The 19,534-nt window shown below is 52.7% G+C and overlaps 5 protein-coding genes across 5 annotated transcripts, besides 1 other annotated feature; 3 read left to right on the forward strand and 2 right to left on the reverse strand.

Moving 5' to 3' along the window:
• Positions 1 to 881: 881 nt before the first annotated feature.
• CORC01_01824 (mannanase) lies at positions 882 to 2,132 on the forward strand (the record flags this gene model as incomplete). The annotated part of the gene is made up of 3 exons (XM_022613478.1): positions 882 to 1,692; positions 1,777 to 1,869; positions 1,927 to 2,132. 3 exons carry the CDS (start codon positions 882 to 884, stop codon positions 2,130 to 2,132), a joined length of 1,110 nt encoding a protein of 369 aa, XP_022479862.1.
• A 1,520-nt stretch (positions 2,133 to 3,652) lies between these two features.
• CORC01_01825 (heterokaryon incompatibility protein) lies at positions 3,653 to 5,811 on the reverse strand (the record flags this gene model as incomplete). Its single annotated transcript, XM_022613479.1, has 3 exons — positions 3,653 to 4,057; positions 4,215 to 5,395; positions 5,643 to 5,811. The coding sequence occupies 3 exons, from the start codon at positions 5,809 to 5,811 to the stop codon at positions 3,653 to 3,655; spliced, it is 1,755 nt and encodes a 584-aa protein (XP_022479863.1).
• Positions 5,812 to 8,678: 2,867 nt separating this feature from the next.
• On the forward strand, positions 8,679 to 10,865 carry CORC01_01826 (uncharacterized protein; the record flags this gene model as incomplete). Its single annotated transcript, XM_022613480.1, has 3 exons — positions 8,679 to 8,897; positions 9,059 to 9,297; positions 9,362 to 10,865. 3 exons carry the CDS (start codon positions 8,679 to 8,681, stop codon positions 10,863 to 10,865), a joined length of 1,962 nt encoding a protein of 653 aa, XP_022479864.1.
• Positions 10,866 to 11,253: 388 nt separating this feature from the next.
• CORC01_01827 (uncharacterized protein) lies at positions 11,254 to 13,357 on the reverse strand (the record flags this gene model as incomplete). Its single annotated transcript, XM_022613481.1, has 4 exons — positions 11,254 to 12,095; positions 12,173 to 12,331; positions 12,379 to 12,793; positions 12,863 to 13,357. 4 exons carry the CDS (start codon positions 13,355 to 13,357, stop codon positions 11,254 to 11,256), a joined length of 1,911 nt encoding a protein of 636 aa, XP_022479865.1.
• Positions 13,358 to 15,347: 1,990 nt separating this feature from the next.
• Positions 15,348 to 15,428: a sequence feature (Short protein (CORC01_01828, OHF02727.1) was converted to a misc_feature.).
• A 339-nt stretch (positions 15,429 to 15,767) lies between these two features.
• Positions 15,768 to 19,173, forward strand: CORC01_01829 (uncharacterized protein; the record flags this gene model as incomplete). Its single annotated transcript, XM_022613482.1, has 3 exons — positions 15,768 to 18,046; positions 18,123 to 18,656; positions 18,723 to 19,173. 3 exons carry the CDS (start codon positions 15,768 to 15,770, stop codon positions 19,171 to 19,173), a joined length of 3,264 nt encoding a protein of 1,087 aa, XP_022479866.1.
• Between the last annotated feature and the right edge of the window lie 361 nt (positions 19,174 to 19,534).

Raw genomic sequence — 19,534 nt, forward strand, 5'->3', positions numbered from 1 at the left:
AGTGGAGAGAGCCTATCTGAAACTGGATAGTTAGAAGGCCCGATTGCCATCGAATTTTGATGAACTCTTCCTTTGCACATTCAAAACCTTCGATCTCTAAGGTTAAATCAACAGCCTTGATATTTTTGATGCCCTATGTTTAGCTCGTCTTTCGGTTGTGCGTTACGGGCGGAATGCCCACTCCTTGGCCCGTACTCTTTAGGTGCAACCAAGATACCAGTAGGGGACTTTCTTGTGAATCAACATTAGACTGGGCCGTAGGACCCAGCTGGGTAGGCGTGCTGATTGACAAGAACATCTTACCTTGAACTCTCTCAGAATGCGTGTCTTGAAGTTATCTATCCACGGCCTTGGCGATACCCTTCATCTGATGAGCGGTGCGACTGCAATGTGACCACAGGGCCCGGTTCCGATCGGCCGAGGACCCATACAAAAGCCCCGGACCTGCCGCTAGTCTCTCGGCACCTTTTTCGAGACGAAGTGGACGGGGATGTCCCGCCCCTTAGCTCTATACTATTTCCGAAAAGGTACTATGGCAGTCGTCCCTCCGCACCCGAATCAGGATTACACCGCCTCGGCGCTCGTAGGATACGGTGAATTGCTCAGGCGATATGCCGATCGCCCCCGGAATATGTACATGTGCGCAGTATTCACCCCGGTCGTTAATTCTACAAGTCTTGACCAGTCTAATTTGGAGTGCCGTCGGGTTCTCATTGGCTCCAGGCTGTGCTGCTCCCACAGCTAGAAAGTCGGCACTCTCCCAGCGATACATTCAAGTCATTGCCATCATTAGTATAAAGACGCGTTAGGGGATAGGCGATCTGGGCTTTCATTCATCCCATATCATCACCTAGCCAGGAACAGTAGAACAATCGTCAATCATGAAGCTTGCCCTCGTGTCGATCTTGGCCAATTTGGCCAGCATCCAATGTCTGGCCGTCTCAGAGCCCAGACAGGCTTCGACCTTCCCTTCGGCAAGCGGAACAAAGTTCACCATCGATGGCCAGACCAAGTACTTTGCCGGCAGCAACTCATACTGGATCTCATTCTTGACGAACAATGCCGACGTCGATCTCGTAATAGACAATGTTGCGAAAGCCGGACTTAAGATCTTTCGCGTGTGGGGCTTCAACGACGTGAACGCCGTCCCCGGCGGCAACCAGGTCTGGTACCAATACCTCTCGTCGTCCGGGTCGCAGATCAACACTGGCGCCAACGGACTGCAGCGCCTGGATGCTGTCGTCGCAGCCGCGGAGAAGAAGGGCGTGAAGCTGATCATCCCCTTTGTGAACCATTGGGACGACTACGGCGGCATGAATGCGTACGTAAAGGCCTTTGGCGGCTCCAAGGCGACTTGGTACACCAACAGCCAGGCCCAAACCCAATACCAGGCTTACATTCGGGCCGTGGTGGGCCGCTACAAGAACTCTCCCGCCATTTTTGCCTGGGAGCTGGCCAACGAACCTCGCTGCAATGGCTGCAGTACCGATGTGATCTTTCAGTGGGCGCAAACGACTTCCCAGTTTGTAAAGTCATTAGATGCGAGCCACATGGTGACTCTCGGCGACGAGGGCATGGGCCTTCCCGGTGACGGAAGCTATCCCTACCAATACGGCGAAGGGACAGATTTCGTCAAAAACCTCGGCATCAAGACACTCGACTTTGGCACATTCCACATGTACCCCGATCATTGTAAGTTTCAAGAACAAGCTTTCTCATCCGAAATCGCTCGCACCCCAAAGATGTGGATAGAGTTAAATCGATTTACGGTTATAGGGAACGTCGATCTTAAAACCTGGTCCCCCGGCTGGATCAAATCCCACGGTGAGGCTTGTGCCAAGGCCGGCAAACCTTGCCTTTTTGAAGAGTGTGAGTTTTTCCCCTCGTGTCTGATGTTTGAACTCAAATAAGCTTACGTCCAAGCAGACGGTTCCCTGAGTGATCACTGCGCCGTTGAGGGACCCTGGCAAGAGGTCTCGCGGACCGCGCCCGGACTCGGGGCCGATCTTTTCTGGCAGTGGGGGGATCAGCTGAGCACAGGACAGACACACGACGATGGATTCACGATTTACAATGGCAGTAGCGACTATCAGTGCCTGGTCGTCAACCATGTAAAGGCAATCAATGGGTGATGATTTGGCGCGCACTAGCCAGAGATTCTAGCGCTGCGTATGTGAGAGGCCAGCCCCATGCAATCAATCATATCCGATCTGTGTCTCAGGAATCTTGTTTCGTCCCCAAGATCAGTGATGATCGCCCCAATCGTCCGAAATATCAATATGAGGCACAAATACCTGATTGAAGGAGGGCCAGAAGTCACCCTTCCGACGACTCCAACTCCTTGATAGGATTAGCCGGAGTCACAGTGTGGCTCCAGCGCCTGAAGGTCTTCCATGGCATGGTTTCAAATACTAGAAGCAAGATGAATCCTCATTCTGGGGACTACCACTGAATCATAGAGTAATAATTGCATTGTGTTAAGACCTGACGGCAAGAGCGAACCCTGTATCATTTGACAATAGGCGCACCTTCAATGCACTCGAGTCAATGATAAGTATGGGAGCTGCGTACGCCGCGTGTACAATCTGCGTGTATGAAGGAATAACGAAATACTCTCACCCGTTAAACATCGTAAAGCTGCTATCGAGTCATGATGTTTCTAAGTCAGCCCGTTTCGATGCTAGTATGTTTCTTCTCGAGGTGGGCCGCCTTGGCTGTAGACAAAGTTAAAAAATATGCCTCTTGGGGATTCGATAACCGGTATTCGTATTTCTGAAAGTTTCTTCGCCATCTGGTTATGCGTGCCCCGCTTACGTTTCTCCTCGGAAAGTAAAATTTGAAACATACTTAGGCTAGGGCTACTGGAAGGCTCTATTTTGGAAGAGACTTCGAGACGACAATTTCAAGAATACTGATTTTGTTGGAACTTTACCAACGCAAGTTCATGGTTTCGATTATGACGGAGACAGTGAAGACCTTGGCGGATTTCTCGCAACAAACATCGCCCGAGAAAACTGAATTGAGTGTTGGCCGAGGGGTACGAAGCCTGCGTGATATTGTCATGATGCACCTCGGCACAGGCGATGCCATTACGGGCTAGACCCACCTCTCGGGCCCGGGCTACTTAAGTACAACCAAGCTACAAGTCGGGGACTTGTAGTAACGTACTTTTTGGTGAATAGCCATGGTTTGGGCGAATAGTCCAGATGGTAGGTAGGTGTGCTGGTTGCTACTTTCCGTCCGCATTAACGGGTCCATCCCTTCACTCATGCGAGGCAATGAGGAGCTCAACGAATCCATACCAGAATGGCCAGGATGGACGAGCTGGAAATCAAGTGAAAAGGTCGCATTACTGCGGTTGACTGCCACAAAGACTTTGATGGGAGGAGAATGACGCGAGATGGCGTACGTTTCCATATGTCAAGGGCGATGAAAAGCTAGCTGACAGTTGGTATGAGCCCACTAGTAAAGGCCATTAAGGGCCGGTGAGATGATTTGCAATCCCGAATATTCTCTATATTTCCAGATGTGGCAGCATGGAAAGAGAGTAGACTATATACATTTTCCTTTTCCCCAAGGCGTCAGACGTCGTGATGTTCAGTAATACTTGCCACTTCTGGAAAGTTGCTCAAAGTAGGTGCCCTGCCATATCTCATACGAGCTTCAGGCGAGACTGAGAGTGCGAGGACCATGCTTCGGCTTGTCCCAATGTCCCCGTTCTAAAAGTACCAAGGCGTTTGTAAACCGGAAGTGATTCACGCTGCTCGCCATTGTTTGGGACACCTCTGACTAGAAGACCAGTTGGAAATAATGGGGAAGAAAATTCCCTTTCGCCTGATCTCTCATCAACCCCGAGAGTGATGCAGCGAAGTGCAAGGACTACTGCTGACACGTCGGTGAGGTTGACAGCTTGGCTAAAGGTGGCAAGTTTAAAGGTGTCGTCGTTTCTCAAGCCCGAGGGCGCTACGGCATCCAAGGATCCATTGCCCTTCACGTTCCCGTCGTCATGGAAGAGGACCTCTGCAAGGTGCGTGTCGGATTGGAAGCCCAATTCGACCTCGAGTCAGCGCCAGCGCAGGGGCCATCTGAGGGTCTCTATATCAGCGTTCAACCGGCGATCCAACCCACGGTTGGAACCTTTCTTTTCCTCTTTACGCAGAGATCAATACAAGTTTATTGAACCTTCGTCACCACGGTTCGATCGAACTAATCACCCTGTGATACGTAAACCAACAGTGCGTATCCTGGTCGCTCTCGGCTTGGGCTACTGGCCTCAAAACCACTGGAACATAGACAGCGCAGAGGACGATCCAAGCGCTCTCGAGTCTTCCAAAAGAATCTTGGCCCGCTGCTTTCATCTGGATATCCTCGATACTGCACTGCTGAATAAGTGGTAACGTAAACCTCAAATCCCATCCGATTTCTGCGTCACTTGATGCCCAGCTCCAGGATGGCGCCCTCCACTCTTGCGGTGACGACGGCTGCATAACAGTCTGCCAGAGCATTTCCCGGACCAAATCTCTTTGCCAAAGCCCAGCTACATATTCGTCTCCGAGCGCCGAGCTGAAAGCGCGCGCTAAACCAGACAGGGCCGAGAATTTGTCGTTGGCTACGGTGAGCTGACGCCTCGTATACTCCACAATAAGATCTTTCCATCTCTCATGCAGGCTCTCCCTTCTCTCTTTTCCTTCGGGGTATGGAATGTCCTTCGGTGCAGGTGAGAGCAGGTTATGCCAATTTTGGACATTGGCGTACACATTTGTGCCATGTTCGAGACGTCGTTCCGTCTGACATCGAAAGTAGGACGTGTTGTTATCAAAGTACAACACTCGAGTGGATATGAGATCTTCTTGGTATGTCCAAGCTCGCGTTGCCCATGCGCGATTATGCATATGACTGGGATAATCGGCATCCCAAGTGCGGTGTTCGTTGAGAGCTGACAGGATGGAAGTGCCCGACACCTGGGCGTTTTCCCTGCCAGACTGAAATGGGACCACAATCGACGGTCCAGCACTAGTCCTCTGAAGGAATCCCAAATGAGAGGTATCACCCGCGGCTGCTACCAAGGTGAGGGTAGCATGTCGATATACGGCAAACATGAGCGCTGCCTCCCTGGCCCAATCTTCAGAATTGTCTTGGATGATGCAGAGCGCATCGATCCGGATGTATTCAACCTTCATATGACGCGCAAATACTACTGCATCTCTGATTGTAGCTGGCATTTTCTCAAGCGGAATCCCCGTCTGGCTATCTGCAAATGTGGCGGCTGTGGTGATGAGCTGGGGCTTGATGACGGACGGTGGGCCCCAGCAGTAGCTGAGAGCAATGTACGGTGTTGTCGAAGGAAGATTATCGCTCATGACCAAGCGAGCTTTTTCGTCGTTGATCTCTCCAACTTTAATAAGCCGAGTTGGGAGACTTCTCGGCTCTGAAGAGCAGCATGCCGGGTGCTCATCCGCGCACCCCCAAACCCAGTCTTTGAGGCGTGTGATGCAAGGTGGATCGAGAACATTCGCGATTGGAGCTTCAGCTCAATACCAAGAGTATCTGCAACATCTTTGATCAAATCTCTTGAGGTTAGCAAAAAGCTCTTGTTCTTTTGGTCTTACAGTAAGTCATAAAGATGGCTGAGAGGCACATACCAACATCTCCTTGATACGCGTTAGCCCGCGCTCCCCACCCGTCTGACCAAATGCCATTGCGCCATGCGTCAGACTCGAACTTGAAATCGAGCCAAAATATCCCGTCTTTTTCGACGCCGTAATCGTAGGGCTCCCAATCCCGCGAAAAGTCGATGACGTCGGACCGCATCACTTAAGCGGGCGAGGAGAGCTTCGCTGTAATGTCTTTCGCTGCAGACGCTTGTAGGGCAAGTCGAAAGGGCTTGGGTAGCTTTTGTTCGAGGAGAAAACATAGATATTCGCAACACGTACAGCCGTTAGCGGCCGATCCGCGAAACACTGGAAGCTCTGGATAAGTATCTGTTTGGTCCCAGTGGCCCGCCTCGCGAGCGTCACCCTGTACGTCATCAAATACGATTCCCAAACACTTATTGCAAAGTGTCGTTGGACTGGACGACGTTGGCATATTGAATGAAGCTGTGCCGGTGTTGAGCAACGATCAACAAGCAGTATCTCAATTGTAAGATGTCAGTCATCCAGCAGATGAGGAGGGGCTTGCTTGGATGGTCCCAATAGCTGATTGGCTCAGGGGAATCTGTAGGACAATTTCACCTTGGAAATTTCCCATTAGCGATCCGATGGTTAACTACATGTAGGTACTTGAACCAAAGGAGATACAAACTGTACAACCATCTAATCCAGCTATTGAGTAAGTAAGTACCTATATATACACTACGTACATACACTACGTACGCTTCATATATAAATATATCTGGTAGGCAGGTCAAGTGGCCAAAAAGCAAAAGGAATACGAGGGCTCAATCGGGATTCGAACCCGAGACCTCGCCCATTCACGCTATGCGCAAGGGTTGGTGCAGAACCCGAAGGGCGAATCATACCACTAGACCATTGAGCCGAGGCAACCTCCGTTTATCGGAGGCCAATGGTTACGGTTTCGGCAAATCTTGGGCATTATTATTGAAAGCTAACCGTCGCCTTGCCTTCGCCTTTGCTGATTCGGCAGCGTCCGTGCTGTGATTGAGAGATGGCCAAGAGGGTAGTGTAAGAGTAAAGACCGAGTCCAAGTTGTCTGTCCACACGTGCAAGCTTCAGGTTCTATCTATCCCATTCCAGGGTTTGTCAGACTAGGCACTGACTACGGAGATGCGGCTCAAATCACACCCAAGCTACCCATTACGAGGCACACACCTCCGATCGCCTGCAACTTGGAGTTGGGAACTTGGAAACCCGAAATGATTTCGCTACCAAACAATTGGCCATCACACCGACCATGCGCATCTTTGATCCATGTCCTTCCCAAACATTTCCACACAGACGAGATAGACTATGGACCAAGCTTGTTACGGACCAAATCACGGATACAGGTTGGATGTATGGGTCTGCCGGTAAAAAAGAATCTTAAAAAAAAAATTCAAATGTAGATCAAGTCTTGTCGTTATACATGTACCGCTTGCAATGGTGCTTACGCATAGCTATGCCGTTGTGTTACGAAGAAGTCCAACCATGCATGGCCTCATTAAGAAGCGGTTGTGCTGCCGTTGAACGTTCTACACAGGTGGACGGGCGACCCCTGGCGTTGAAAAACATCGATTCCTCAAACGCGGTGGAGGATTCGTTTTGCCCGACGAATTCAGCGATATATCTCGCAGCACAACTCCTTAAGCCATGTCCACGTGCTCCATCGTCAACCATCGGACAATGCAATCGTTGACTTCTTTCCCTTGCAAACGTAATCTCGCCATGGTTATTCGTTGCTAGTCTCGCCTGCAAGTCCTCCCTCATGGAACGATCCGCGGCGCCGGGGGAAGAACCACCATCAATCCTTGCTAGTACAACGGTCCAGGCCCTGGTCATCCAGAGTTGATTCAGAGTTGGCAGTGGTAAATTGGCAAAGTCGCGCTTCAAGAGTCCAAATTGCTCGGTTTCCCTCTTCCAGTCTTTGGCCCGGTGGATATCTCCTTCGTGACATGATGACACCGATGACTGACGGGCGCGAGGATCAGATCGAGGTGTGTTCCGGAGCACGAAATACGGAACAACAACCTCCCACACGCCATGAAGCAAGGGGATCCCGAGGGCAAGGCAAAGCCCATCCTTGTCTCTTTCCAGTTGAGGGGCCATTCGCCTTTCTCTTCTGCGTCTGCGCGGGTTTCGCTCGCGATACGCGGTCTCTTGAAATTTTTAGCCAACATACCGTAAACCCATAGTCTACAAAATGGTACCCCGGAGAGTTCTAGCCCTATGAGTGTTCAGTTCCCGGGGCCGAGCCAGCTCGAGTCAACATAAGTGAGATGCCATTATCCGTAATCTACGTATCTTTCCTGCTGGCGGCCACGCTGATCGCGCGGCATTTGCGAGGGCGCTGGCGCAGATCTTGTCAGGGTTATCCAGGTCTGAGGTTCGGAAAGAGCGATTCGCTGGAAGCACCGGATCGCGGGAATGCTATCGCTGCAAAGTGAACCACGACGGCTCCCACGCCTTGCCAGGCACACTCTTGGCTTCGAATACGACCCTAATCTTACCGTGGAGCCTGTGCGCCAAGGAATCTAGAGTGCAGGCGTCGTTACTGAATCGAACATGGTTCATGACTAGTGTACCTTTCCACAGCGAGAAACAGCCACGCAACGTGCGTTTCAGCCGTCTGAACAACTTTGGGTCGAAATAAGATGTTGAATTGCGTTATATGGTCAAGGCTTTTTCTTATATAGACTTCGCTTCTGTAAACACGATGACAAGGTACAATGGCCCAAGTTTGGTGCAAGTCCAAGACATCAACCCAGTGCCTGACGGAGTGCATTCCGAAGCACTTCGCAACCGCCCCAGCGCGGGCTGAAGCGGGGATAGAGTTGGCAAAAGTGGACTATCGTGAGCCCCTTCTAATCATCAGGGACTTCACGAGTGGGTTTCGTTTTCCACTTCCGGCTAGGTAACCTGGCACGCCTCCAGGGTGTCAACTGTCTCGATATTGCAACGTGCCTAGGGGGTGGGCAGACAAGAGCTTTCAAAAAGGGGGCCGTCCTGCCCGACAAAACCGCCATGTGGTCCATCGCTGACCCCGTCCTGATCGATCGAGCCCGCCCATCTGCCCGTCATGCTTCGATTCAGCAGCATCCTATATCGCGAACTTTCGTGATGTTGACCTCGTCGCCTTGGGCGGCGCTCCTGCTGGCCAGCGTCTTTTCTCACCCCGTGCTCGCCGCGTTCGCGGACGACTCTTGTTCGAGTTCTATTAACCCGTTAGTATTACCCATAAAAGTAAGGAAAAAACTCACGAGTCATTCAGTCACCTTTTTATCACGTCTTATTTTCCCAATGGGCGTGGGTGTCTGTGTTTGTTTCTTGTTTGTGTCTGTGCGATGTGTTGCCGTGTGCGACTGTAGACTTTGTTGACTCACACTCTCTCTCTCTCTCTGCAGAACGTCACCTTTCCCAATGGCATCGGCGCCAATCGCGGCCTCAAGCTCACGCTTGGTGGCCAGGTTCAGGGCATGCGCATGTCCACCATCTTAAACAACACGCGAGTGAGGAATAGTCTGGACTGCCCAGACAACTCAACATACGCTTTCGTCGGCTGCCAAGGAGCCTCGGGCAGTGTCTACGACACCACGGGGGGCACTTTCACCCAAGTCGTTAACATCAAGGATTGGAACGTAACGTAAGGCACATTCGGCCTAGCCAAGCTTCTTTCTCTTGCCATGTGATTGACACTCTCTCTACAGAACCATCGATGCTCAGCCCGAAGATGGCGAGACGACAGTGCTACACGGATACGATGTCGCAAACTTTACCGATGCTCCCGCCGTAGCCTATGGGTACCCGTTCGAGGTATGGGCCGACTATGACTCCATGAACAAAAGCGCTATTGCATTGGGCGCAAACTCGTCCACGCTCGACAGCTTTGTGAGAAACGATCTCGCGCCCACGACAAGCTTCAGCATGGACTACGGCTCGACCTCGGAGCTCCATCCGCGCGACGGCCAACTCATCATCGGCGGCTACAACGAAGCACGCTTCAACGAGTCGCTGGTGACCGAGTTCAACATGTGGGGTGCCAACGCCCCAGTAGAATGCCCTCTGCAGGTCCTCGTCTCCGATATCATCCTCACCAACACGAACGGCCATCACTCCCTCTTCGATCCCGGCGTCAAGGTGGCCGCATGCATAGATACTGTGCAGAACAGCTTCACCCTCACGCAGACCATGTTTGCCAAGTTTCAAAGCCTCGGCAACCACACCAGCACCGACGGCCTTGCCTTTGGCGAATCCGACTTCCCCAAGGCCCGCGAGTCCCTCCTCGGCTCCTTGACGATCAAGCTATCCAACGGCTACACGAGCGTCATCCCCCACTACGAGCTCGTCAGCCACGTTCGCGGCACCGACGCCCGTGGTAGATACGCCGTACTGAACAACAGCCGTATCAGCACACCAGTCACCTCGGGCCTGAGCGACCTCGGCGACAACGTCCCCATACTCGGCGGCGTGTTCCTGTCCCAGAACTATCTTCACGTTGACTATGACGCGGGCAAATTCTGGCTGAGCCCGCAAGTCGCCAACGGTACCTTACCCGACCACATAACATCATCATGCAACGGTACCTCATCCTCCAGCGAAGGCGACAAAGCTGCCCTGGGCGTCAAAGTCGGCGTGCCCGTGGCCATCGTCGCCGCAGTAATTTTCTTCGTAGCCCTCTGGTTCTGGCTGAAGAACCGCAAATCCAAGCGCAACGGACAATTCGCGGGCGCCTCCAGGTCCCTCCCGCGATCCGAGAAGCGCGACGCGCCGGACTCCAAATCCTCCACCACCAACTTTGGGGGCTACCCCAACGTCAACTACGCGAATCCGGGAGGCCACATGGAACTCGAAGGCGACCTCGGCCACGCCGTGGGCCACCAGCAGCAGCGGGCCGAACTGGCGGAGCCCGCTCCGGCGTATAAGTCGGAGTGGCCGCGGCAAAACTCTATTCAGGGCGAGAGCGCCACCTATTACCAACAATTTGAACAGCCGGGCGAGAGCTACGAGCTCGCGGACACGTCGCCGCACCCCCAGCCCGTCATCCCGCCGGCGAATCCGGCCCCCATCAAGCGAAAGGACACCGGTCTGAGTGATTGGGCGCCGAGCCCTGCGACGTTGAAGAAACAGATGACGGGATTCAGCGAGAACGTGTCGCCGACGAGTACACGGGCGAACAGCACGAGGGTTAATCCACATATTTCTCCTGTTTAGCGTATTTCGATAGATGAGTAATGATAATTCACTTCTTGAGGCATGACACACAAGACCCTGGCTATGCAGTATTGCAACGGTGCGAGATGAGTTCCTGACTGGAGGCGGTGGGCAGGTCGTCTTCTTGTGACAAAAGCGGACACTCATGATTATCCTGACTGCTAAGTGTGCGTCAGAAAATAGACCAGGAGGTTCATGGAGGCGCATTCACCCCAGTGGGTTTGGATCTTTTTTTTCATAACACAAAGTCTGCTGAGGTTGCCGATACGATCAGGCGATTCTTAGTTTGACAACATATAAGGTAAGTATTCAAAATGCATCCATCCAACTCTACGGGATCTCTCTTCAGCTATAGTAATGAGCTGCAAACGCTTTCGCATTTACGGTTTCACCTTGTTAATAACTTGAAGGGTCCCAAAAAACTGATCGTTCCCACAACAGAACTGACGAGGGAGATGACGATCCTACTTTTCTTGGACCGGCCTATCATCAACGCAAGCAGGTGAGACATCATTGGGACCAACAGCCACAACCCAAATAGGAAATCCAAGTGCATCAGCGTCAGCGACAGCCCCAACATCAACAAGATGGCGCCTACCCACCACTTCTCCTCCTTGAACCACATCCAAGACGCCCGCCAGAAGCCATACGTTGCCGGTGAGTGTGTCAGCTCCAGCTGCATGCTTCCGCCCTTGAGCCTCTTTTTGATTTCTGCCGAGAGCTGATCGTGGGAGAGCTGGTCGGGATCAGTCTCCTGCAGCTCCTTCCGCATGGCATCCGACATTGTCAACACGCCCTTGTAGCCCCTCGGCACGTCGTACCTTTGTCGCATTCCCCTTGTCAGTCGTGCCTTGAGCCACATGTAAGCAAGACTCAACGTCCAAAGCACGAGCAAGAGGATGAGGATGTAGAGTTGCAGATAAGAGAAGCCCCATTGGTAGCTCTCTCGCGCGGCATCGGTGCCGTTTCCGTGATCGCTCATGGGTTGACAACTTCCAAAAGCCTTCATGTAGTTCTTGGTGTAGGTCTCGTTGCCGGAGGCGTAAGTCATGTTGCTTTCGACTTCTTCAGGCCTCGAGTCCGTGCCAGAATCTGTCCATTTCCAGCCGGAAACGAGCCTGGTGGGCTTCAGCCAGGAAGATGATATGTTGAGGGCAGGAGCCGGGATGGTTTCGTTCATCCAAGTGGTGTTTTTATTTTCCACACCGTAGAACCCGTATTCGCACACATCTGCCAAAGACAAGATGTAAGCGCTGCAATATCCTGCAAATCAAAGAAATTTGACACTTTGGGATGTGTAGACATACAGTTTGAAACGTTCCGGTACATTGAACATCTCTCCATATCGGGCGTAGACTCGTTGAAAGTGTACCGGCGATAAGGGTAGCTCGGATCATCTTCCATGCAACCGAGTTTCTGCTCATACGAGCTTCCGCTATAGCCGTTGTCGTCTTGTCCAAAATCAGCTTAGCCCCAGCACTCAAATTCAGATCCGCAAAGAAGTATCACTCACAATCAGGAAATGTGAGCATGGTATCGCCCTCCATTCCGATCCTCCAGCCGTCGTGGATGACAAACCCAACAACCTTGAAATCGTTGAAGGGTATTAACGCGCCTTGATAATTCTGGACATACGCGTCGTTATTCGCCACGTAGCCTGTCATTGCACTGCCCAAGGTAGGGAAACACAGGATGAAGATGGTGACCAAGACCATGATCACCATCATGAACCGAGATCTCAACCCTCGCGAACGAGCAAAGTCCCGTATCATTTGCCACGTCGACCTGAAACCCGGCTGATCCTGGAGGAATATTGTACAGAAGAAGTCGTACGTCACAGGCTTGACTTGCATCGACGTGGTGGTGTAGTCGGCAAACACCTGCCAAGAGATCCAGGTCAGCAGAGCCTGTCCTCCACGGCCAAAGATCTGTGGGTGAAGAATCTAGTCAGCCGGCGAACAACAGGAATGATGCGATTGAGTTATCTGTCTTCTTACCACATCCCACGCGACGTCAATGACTTTGGCATCCGCAAAGGAAAACCTGCCCCATGCCAGGATGATCTGGAAGAATCCAGAGGAAGACCAGAGGTTATACTGATTCTTGTTCACGTCGAAACTGCCGTCCGGTTTGCAGGCCGAATCCCTATATAGCTTTGTGCTGCTGATAAAGACTAGCAAGGTGCAGAGTCCTGCCATCCATCCTATAGCCAATGTCCACACGAGTACAGCGAACCAGCGAATTGCTCGGATGTCTCTGAATGCGGCGACAAAAGCTTCCCTCCATTGTCTCCTATCCCACAAACTGTGTCGAAATTTGGTCAACTTGAACTGGGTAGTCTCCTTGAGCGGCTTCCTCTCTTCGATGAGAAGTGGGGCAAACGATCTCGTTGATGGACCGTCTTCCCCAGTTTCATTTGCCGAGTCCATGGTCATCGTCGTTGGTGGGATTCCGTTTGGCGCACCACAGGTATGTTGTCGTGACGCAAGCATAATATGTTCAAGGCATTGCGCGCTGGTGGCCGTGAACAGTGACCAGCCTGGTTCAAGAATTGAAAATTTACATTTGCGGCGCATGTAGGTGTTTATCAGAGATCTCACATCCGGTCAGCCTGATTTGAATCGGCTGCCTGGCGGAGTGTGACAAGGGTTGGAGTCGACCGCCAGCCTGCATATGGTGTATCGCTGTCGGCAAGGACTAAAGTCATCTCGGCTGCGCCGAAAGACCGCCGCAGGAGCAGCTGCAGAGAGGATATTGTCGGATTGGAAGCCTAATTCGACCTCGAGTCAGCGCCAGCGCAGGGGCCATCTGAGGGTCTCTATATGAGCGTTTAACCGGCGATCGAACCCACGGTTAAAACCTCTCTTTTTTACTTTATATAAAAATTAATATATAATTAATTGACCTTTCGTCACCACGGTTCGATCGAACAAATCACACCTGTGATACGTAAACTAATAGATATACATGGTCAAGTGGGAAGCCTTATGCCAGGGAACATGCAGCTAGAGGCGCGCATTTTAGGACTTTGGTGTGTAGTACGGATACAGCGCCACCCACTCTCGGGACAGGAATGTAAGTTGACTGTGACGCTGCTATCTAGATGTGTGAGCCAAATCGATGCTAATCTTGGAAAGAATTCAGACGAGGCCTTCGTGGAGATCCAGTTGGAATCGCTGAACTGAAGGCCCTACGTCCATAGCAGCAAGCCGGAAGGTCGAGCCTGAGCCGACGCCTGATCGCTTCGTGTTACTTGCTTCCGGGCCTGTTCGAAAGAGAGCCTTGTGTCCGCGTGCACTGGATGCCACGGCTTGTCTTGCACTGGTGGCAATCCGTAAGCGATCGCCATCTTGGCATCTGCAGGATTCGGATCCTGGTATCACAACTCTTGGGCTGCAACTCAATCTCAGGAGAGAAGACTGCAAATAGCATCAGCATTGCGGTAATCGAATAATATCGAGCTGGTAGCTTAAAGAGCCCCTACTGTTGGTGCCAGGGGTTTTGTGTTCTTTCGAATAGACGTGAGTCCATGTACCAGGGCCTTCCTTGCACCGGTCAAGTCGCACTCAGCCAGTGGTTGCTACGGCCTCATCAACGGCTTTCATGACTTGGCGAGCAAAAGCAAAGCTGCCAATCTGAAAGCCCAGAAGAAGAAAGCTCGGGACCGCGCACATGGCTATCTGACTTACGGACGAGCGCAGCTTCCTGCAAGCACAGAGGAGACCCAAACTTCAACCTTGTCTTTTATCCTTCACTCGTTTCATCGGTTTGAGCAAGATCACAAAGTCTACCATTAAGACCTAGGAAGTCGTGTTGAATGATGATCCTAGTGCCTGGGAGCACTGAAGATCCTCAATAAAGTCCTTCGACGAGAAGCGTTTAAATCATTCTGCCGACAATCACTTGCCGCGCGGAACCCCCCTTAGTTTGTAACCGTTGTGGGTTAAGTTCTGATGGCGCAATAGAGCAGCAACTCAGCAAAGAAGGTTTTTGTCGTCCCAAAAGGAAATTCGACACCAAACGTTCGATGGCCCCACGTGGCTTTACCTTAATCCATTGAAGCTTAGACGCCTCGTCCCACTCGACTGGCAACCCGATTTATCGGGTTGACAGTCGTTGGCAGCAGGAGCTAGGACATTTCAAAGTCCCCTTCCCGTGCCGCACTGATCCTCCTTCACTGGCAGCAAAGTCTTTTCTTGCAACTCTTTGCTGCAGCCTCTGTTCGTGGCGTGCGCAACTCGTTACTCTGGGCTTTTGCGGCTGAGAAGCAGGCCGCCACATCTCGTTGAGCGACCAACCAAAGGTCGATCTAGTTGGCCGGCGCTCTGACATCCCACGCGACATTGAGCCACACTACCGACTATTTGGTCAGGGTCCGGCCGCTAACGTAGTTAAGAGTCTAATACTCGTAGTAGCGACGAAGACCATGCCTTTTTCTGAATTTCCGAAGAACCTCCCCCTGACTACCACATGAGATGGTGTTTATTGTCGTTCGATTGAGTCTCGCCTGGACTCTGGAGGCCTCGCTTGGTCCTGAACGAGATTGTTCTCCGATGCGGCCATCAATGTCGACCTGTCCCGGTGTTAGACTATGGCCTCTCGCCAAGCAAAATCTGACTCGACTTTCGGCAAGTTGAAAGATGGAATTTGTTCGTAAAAGATGAGTTACCATTTAATACAGTGCTCGTCGCCCTCAGTTTCCGAATTCGAGTCTTGTCCTTCACCCAACTCCTCTGTGCCATTCACTCTTTCATGGCTTGGATTGTTCCTGTTTCTGTCTCTGTCACTCTTTGAAAACCTGTCAACCATATCGGGCTGATCACAGTCGTTCTCTCCTCTAGCTACATGTAGTTTCACAAGTACAGTCTTTTGAATTCGATCATCACTCACTCTCGTTTCATCATGAAGTGGTCCTTCGCCCTTCCCCTGCTTGGGCTCTCCGGCGCCCTCGCACATCCAGGCCAACGCAAGTACCTCAACCAAAGGAACCAGACACTTGTCTCGGGTCAATCTGTCAACTCTCTTACCCAGACTGCATCTGTGTCTGTGCCCCTCAGCACAGGAGTGACTTTCCACCCCCCGGCCAACTCAACCCGCACTCTCACGTTGGCCACCGGCACGGCGTCTACCTCCAGCGAAGTTGTTGCCGCAACGACTGCTTCCTCCAGCACGGAGTACGAGTTTCCAACCTCCAAGCTCGGGCCCATTGCGACCCTGAAGCCTGCCGTCCCAGACAGCCACGATCTCAACGATGTCAACAATCTCACTCCTCAGCCCAGCGGCGCTGGTGCTCCGATCCACTACGCGCAAGATGCCGGCTCAAATGGAGGAGGCATCTACGCTGTTGCCACCCCTAAATGGACAGCTCCATCCATCGTTCTTGACCACTCGGGCCTCATCACCGACGTCAAGCTCTCCGGCCAAGGCAGCCTTGTCATGACCTTTGGGGACCGGAATGCCTTTGACCACAGCGCCTCCAACTGGAAGGCTGAGAACATCATCTTCGTCACCTACACTCCTGAGTGCGGTGATTACGACCTGGGCCAGCGATGCTACTTTCAGGCCAACTCCGTCACCTTTGACCGCAACTCCCTCTCTGCGACTGCAGCAGGACAAGCCAAGGACATTGGCGACGTTACCAAGGATATCAACGTCGTGTGGGGAAACTACGGTAGCCAGAACGTCAACTACGGAAACCCTGCCGCCACCGCCGAACCCACCGCGACTGAGACCGACATACCTCCGGCCTACTCTGTTGCTCCCACCATGACCGCCGCCTGTGTAGCTCCCAAAGACGAAAAGTACGGTCTCCCGACTGCATGCCTGGGACCCTATTTTGACGATGATCTCGACACAGGCCTTGGCTACTTCGAGTCTGACGTATTCAGCTTCAACGAGACCCTGTACGAGGTCGACATCGATGGCGAATTGTCCAACTCGACCCTTGCCAGACGCACTGTCTTCCAAGCCATCGGCAACGGCTTCCAGAAGATTGGACAGGCGACCAAGAGCGGCATCATCACTCTGGGTAGCAAGATTGAGACGGGGGCCAAGGCCGCCAAGAACAACGTCGTCAAGACGGGCGAGAAGGTTGTCAAGATTGGCGCCAAGGTCGTCGAGGTCGGCAAGGCCGTCGTTGAGGTCGGGGGCAACATCCTCACGGGCAAGCCCAACCGCTTCGAAAAGGACTTTGACAAGCTCCTCCTCCCCTGGCCAGCCAAGGAGTGCAAGGAGGCCGAGAAGGACAAGGACAAGAAGGAGAAGCTCAAGAACGCCTGCAAGCCCAAGAAGCAGGACAACGACAAGGACAGCGAGGCCAAGGCCGTCAAGACCCCCTGGGGCGACGATGCGCTCCTGCTCAAGTCGTTTGGCACCATTCCTTCGCCCAAGGACCTGCGCCCCAAGGGATCCAAGAAGCAGACCACCGTCACCAAGGGTAACTTTATCAACCTGTACTGCGTCAAGTGCGGTCTTTCCGGATCCCTCAAGACAAAGGGCAACATCACCATTGAGAACATCAAGGGCATCACCGACGGCTACATTGAGAGCGACATTGACCTCTCCGTCGGTCTCGGCATCGGCATCTACGCCCAGTACTACCAGGAACACAAGTTCCGCAACAACCTGTACGATATTCCCCTCTCGCCCTTCACCCTCGGCTTCGTCACCGTCGGCCCCATGCTCTCCATCGGCACCGAGATCAAGTTCAGCCTCAACATGACGGGCACCGCCGTCGCCCGCGCCGACGTCAGCATCGCCCGCGCAAAGTTTGTCTATGACTGGAAGAAGGGCGGTTCCAAATCCGTCGGCTTCAAGCCCCAGTTCAAGCCCAGCTTCGAGGCCGAGGGCCAGGTCGAGATCGCCGCCCAGTTCGGCATCCCCGTCGGTCTGGATTTCGGCGTCACCACCTTCAACGGGTGCTCCAAGTGCAAGGGCTCCATCGGCATCGAGACCATGCCCTCTATCAAAGCCGCCGCCGCCATTGCCGTCCAGGCCAAGTGGGACAACAGCACCGACGGCATCGAGGCTGGGCTGAAGCCCCTCAACAACTGCACCGGCATCAGCACCACCCTCAGTGTACGCAACGACGTTACGGCCAAGTTCAAGGGTTTCGGACTTGTCGATAAGGACTGGCCCATTCACGAGACCAAAGACTACATCATTGCCTCGTACTGCATTGGGTAAGTGAAGATGATCTCGATGGACATCACCCTCTTGGCTATTGAAAAGTAGGTAATCATGCTAACCCCTGAACAGCAACAAGACAGACGGCACCAGCAAGGGCAAGCTCGGCCTCCACGACGACAAGCGCTCTCTGGCCGCCACACCGTATAACAAGTACGAGTACCGCCGCGACGCCAACAACGTCTCCGTCCCCACAAACACCACCACCGCCGCCAACTCGACCCAGCTCGCCGACCTGACAAAGTACGTCGTCGAGGAGATCGAGTACCTCGACTACAACGGCACCGACCTCGCCGCCATCCCCTACGACCTCGACGAGGCGGCCTTTGACGGATACTGGTTCAGCACGCTCGCCCTGGAGAGCGACAACAGCTACGTGCTGGCCGCCTGCAGCGACGGCAACGTCTACCTACAGAAGAACACCACCCAGAACGATCTACCCTACTACGTCACCTGCAACACGCTCTGGGCCGGCTACGGCGAGGCCGCTCTCTCCACGCCCACTGGCGAGGTCTTGCACTACTACAACAACACCATGGACAAGATTGGCGTCAGCCGTCTCCGCGCCGGAGACGAGGCCCACCTCCCCGGGACCTCAGTCTATGTGTAAGATCCCCCCCCCCCTTCTTTGTTTCGAATCATAAAGAAAGACTTTGCTAACGCGTACACCAGCGCACTCACACCCTTCTACTACGACGAAAACGACAGCACCGCCAGCATCCTCGCCGCCATCGACCCCGAAGACAACATCTTCTTCCCCGCCGTCTGCACCTACAAGGACGACCAGACCGCCAAGATTTACCTCGTCGGCGAGGACGTCGATGCCGGTATCGAGATGCTAAAGTCCCCAGACCTGACCTACACCGTGACCAACGGCGAGGTCGACGATTGCTACCTCCTGTTCCTTGGCATCACCGGCCGCGAGCTCGGTGAGTGGGCCGACTACGGCGACGACGTGTCCGATGCCTATGAGAACGACCCGCTCGACATCGAATTTGAGGACATGCTGTTCGACTCTGGCGGGGACTTTTTGTTGCCTGCCGACGAGCTGTTGGCTTACCAGGATGATGTCAACTACGATGACGTCTTTGATGAGTCGTTGGATGACATTACTTGGGAATGAGGAACTACATTATCGTACCCCTGAAGTTTGGAACTTTCACTTTGGAAGTTTTCTCTGCATAGATCAAGAACGCGTGTCAAGCTTTTGATGGTTCCTGGTCAAGCGGACTTGAAACTGTCGCAGACGTAAAACATAAAATTAATAGCTAATAGATATGGTGATTTTTGAAGGCTATCAATGCTTCCACCAGCGACGTGTCGCGTCAGTTGTCAATGAGATCAGGGACAAGTCGAAGAACGTCCATCATCCAGTCACCGTACCTTCTTTCCTTTAATACTAGAGTCTTTTTCTACAAAGAAACACAGAGCAACGAAAGACGACTTTTGATTAGACAATTCCAGATCACAATCTGACCAAAGCT

Source organism: Colletotrichum orchidophilum, assembly GCF_001831195.1.
Source record: "Colletotrichum orchidophilum strain IMI 309357 chromosome Unknown Scaffold_10.1, whole genome shotgun sequence".
NCBI lineage: Eukaryota > Fungi > Ascomycota > Sordariomycetes > Glomerellales > Glomerellaceae > Colletotrichum > Colletotrichum orchidophilum.